A 2,596-nucleotide genomic window follows, 5' to 3' on the forward strand; every position below is an offset into this window, starting at 1 on the left:
TTACACATTGTCCAAAAATTCAGCAACGTCCAGAAAACCGTTTTCTCGGGCTAAATCAGCGGGTCGACAGTTTCTGTTATCTGTAGCGTTGGGATCGGCGTGGTGCTGCACTAAAATCCGAACAGTTTCCAAGAAGCCCAACCTTGCAGTGTCGTGCAGCGGGGTAGCGCCGGTGCTTTCGTCCGAGACGTTTGGATCGGCTCCATGATCGAGCAACAACTGCGCCACAGGTGTACTGCCCATCATCATAACCTATAAAACAAACGGAGATTTTTTTTTTTTTGAATAACGATCTCATACGTTCATACGGTCTAGACATGATGAACTGTTTCTTGCTAACCAACGCATGGTTCTCAGTATTATTCCACAGAACCACGGTACAGAAAAAGCATCGTATTATAGCTAACGCATTCGATATGAAAAAACGAGATATTTTTCATTATAACAGTTATAAAGTAGTACAGAAGTTTCAAACACTAGAAAAAATATCGAATGTCCTTTGGATTCAATTGTTCTTAAGATTCTGCTACGGAGGTATTCACTCCAGTAATTAATAACGTACAAAAAAACAGTTCCTTAAGGTCTGTCTTCAATCGAATAAAGCTACACATATTCTTAAGTTGTAGACAGGCCCTTACGCTATCCCCCATTCGTGCAGTCATGCAACCATAGCTAATTTATATCATCTCACGTCTACAAAAACAAAACAGAACAAAAACGCTCCTTTCAAAACTAAGTAACTAATCTTCTGGTAAGCTTATGTCCGTCTTTATCTCTAAATAGAAGTTCTATTCTGCATTTTGATAGTTTCCCTTAAGCTTACGAGTAAAATTTTAAAGAGACAACAACAACCAAGAAACATTCCAACGGTTTGGGCATCTTTAGGGGCCTGCAGTCAGAAGAGCCTTTATCTTAAACTCAGTTTACAAATAATTTTCACTGTCAGACGACAACGCGAACGTCAGTTCATCATGAAAAGTAGGTGGCTGCTTTTAGGGTTCGTTTTCAGCGGGAATATTCGGAGTTTTGAACCCGACTGAAGAACAATAGTAGGAATGTACATATTTTAGGATGCAGCATGCACTTTTCGGACCATCTTAAGCAATACCGAACAGCACTATGTTTTATAATCCATTCGTTTTTCCGTGTGTGACACTGCTCTGAAGTTGACGCAAGTTCAAAAATAAACTGACATTGCCATAAAAAGAAAGACACTTACCTGTATAGGTGTCCTCCCAAATGTGTTAATACTGTTGACATTTGCTCCGTTTTGAAGTAATAACCGAACACGTTCAGTGTTCCCAGTCGCTGCTGCTGATGATAGTTCGTCTTCTGGATGCATCGCGTCAGGGGGCTCCGCCAGTTTCAGAAACCTTCAAAGGAATCCGCTTTGACAGGTAGGGAGGGCAACGTAACCAAAATGTCACTGCGAAGACATCGCGGCATGCAATGCTCTGTCCTTTAAGAAATAGTTAAGACTGGTCCATAGGGTTTAAGATCCTTTTTACGTCCTTTGGAACAACGCTGAAGTGTCTGTTACATCGAAAGGTACTGCGTGTGATCATAACGCCAAGATGTTGCGCGAGGTATCTGTTCAGACTTGTTTTGAATCGCCAGACGTCACACTGCGGCGTTATTGTTCGCATTGCGCATGCTCAGCTTCAGAGCCGCGCTGCTCTAGAGACCAGGAAGACAGTCCTCGGTTCCCGTATTCCAACGATCGACGCTCTTTATCGGTGTCCGTGATGCTGCTTTATTTTCCGTCTTTTAACAAAAAAAAACCCTTTACACGTTATTATTAGCCCTAATAGTTCATGTACTCATGGCTGGTGGTTAACGTCCCTACGAAGCGACTGTTACGAACAAACTCATAACTGCCAGAGTCGTAGGCTTAAGAAGCAACCTGCAGGTTACGCCCATTTTTAAGAGGGACAGTTCCTTGTCCTAAAACATTGCATCGGGGAACGAAACTATGAAGCCGATAATAGATTTTCTTCACAATTTCAGGTTTATTTTTTCTCTCTGTTTGCATGCATTGCCTTCCTCATTTGACCCCGTTCGTTGCGCTTCTCTTTCACGTCATTCTCGTGTCTTCGAGTTGTCCTTTATAACGTGTTTCTTGTGTTACAGTCGACAAATTTAACTTATTTCCCTCTAAGTGGAAGAACAGAAAGTGTATCAAGGTACCGGACGCGGCAGAGTAAAGGACATTCATAAGGTATATTCAGACGAAGATAATGAGCTATTCTCTTAATAGTTTTTGTGTTGTTTTGTTCGCTTTTGCTGCTGTGAGTGCGCGCTACTGAAACGGAATAAGTACGCCGAGAAGTACGGCTTCAGGCAAATGTCATTTTTTGTGGCACTGAAGATTTTAACTATGCCATCAAAATAACGTATCACAGGTTTCTGGGGATCTGAAGGCAGCAAGAGACACAACGAAATAAATCGCAATTAAGCACCGTGTCGGGTATACAGGCATCGTTTTGTGTATTAGAGTAGAGCCGCGCAACTATATTTGTAATATGACTTCGGATATTTCGAAACATTTTATGATCTCAAAAGATAATGTGAACACACGTGATAGAAACCTGTGACA

General features: G+C 41.7%; 1 protein-coding gene across 1 annotated transcript; it reads right to left on the minus strand.

The window, feature by feature from the left end:
- cdkn2a/b (cyclin-dependent kinase inhibitor 2A/B (p15, inhibits CDK4)) lies at positions 1-1,452 on the minus strand. Its single transcript, XM_030788172.1, has 2 exons — positions 1,220-1,452; positions 1-252 (listed from the first exon to the last, which is right to left on the minus strand). The coding sequence occupies exons 1-2, from the start codon at positions 1,340-1,342 to the stop codon at positions 1-3; spliced, it is 375 nt and encodes a 124-aa protein (XP_030644032.1). The 5' UTR covers positions 1,343-1,452.
- Positions 1,453-2,596: the final 1,144 nt, after the last annotated feature.

This window comes from Chanos chanos, chromosome 11 (genome assembly GCF_902362185.1).
Source record: "Chanos chanos chromosome 11, fChaCha1.1, whole genome shotgun sequence".
In the NCBI taxonomy this organism is placed as follows: domain Eukaryota; kingdom Metazoa; phylum Chordata; class Actinopteri; order Gonorynchiformes; family Chanidae; genus Chanos; species Chanos chanos.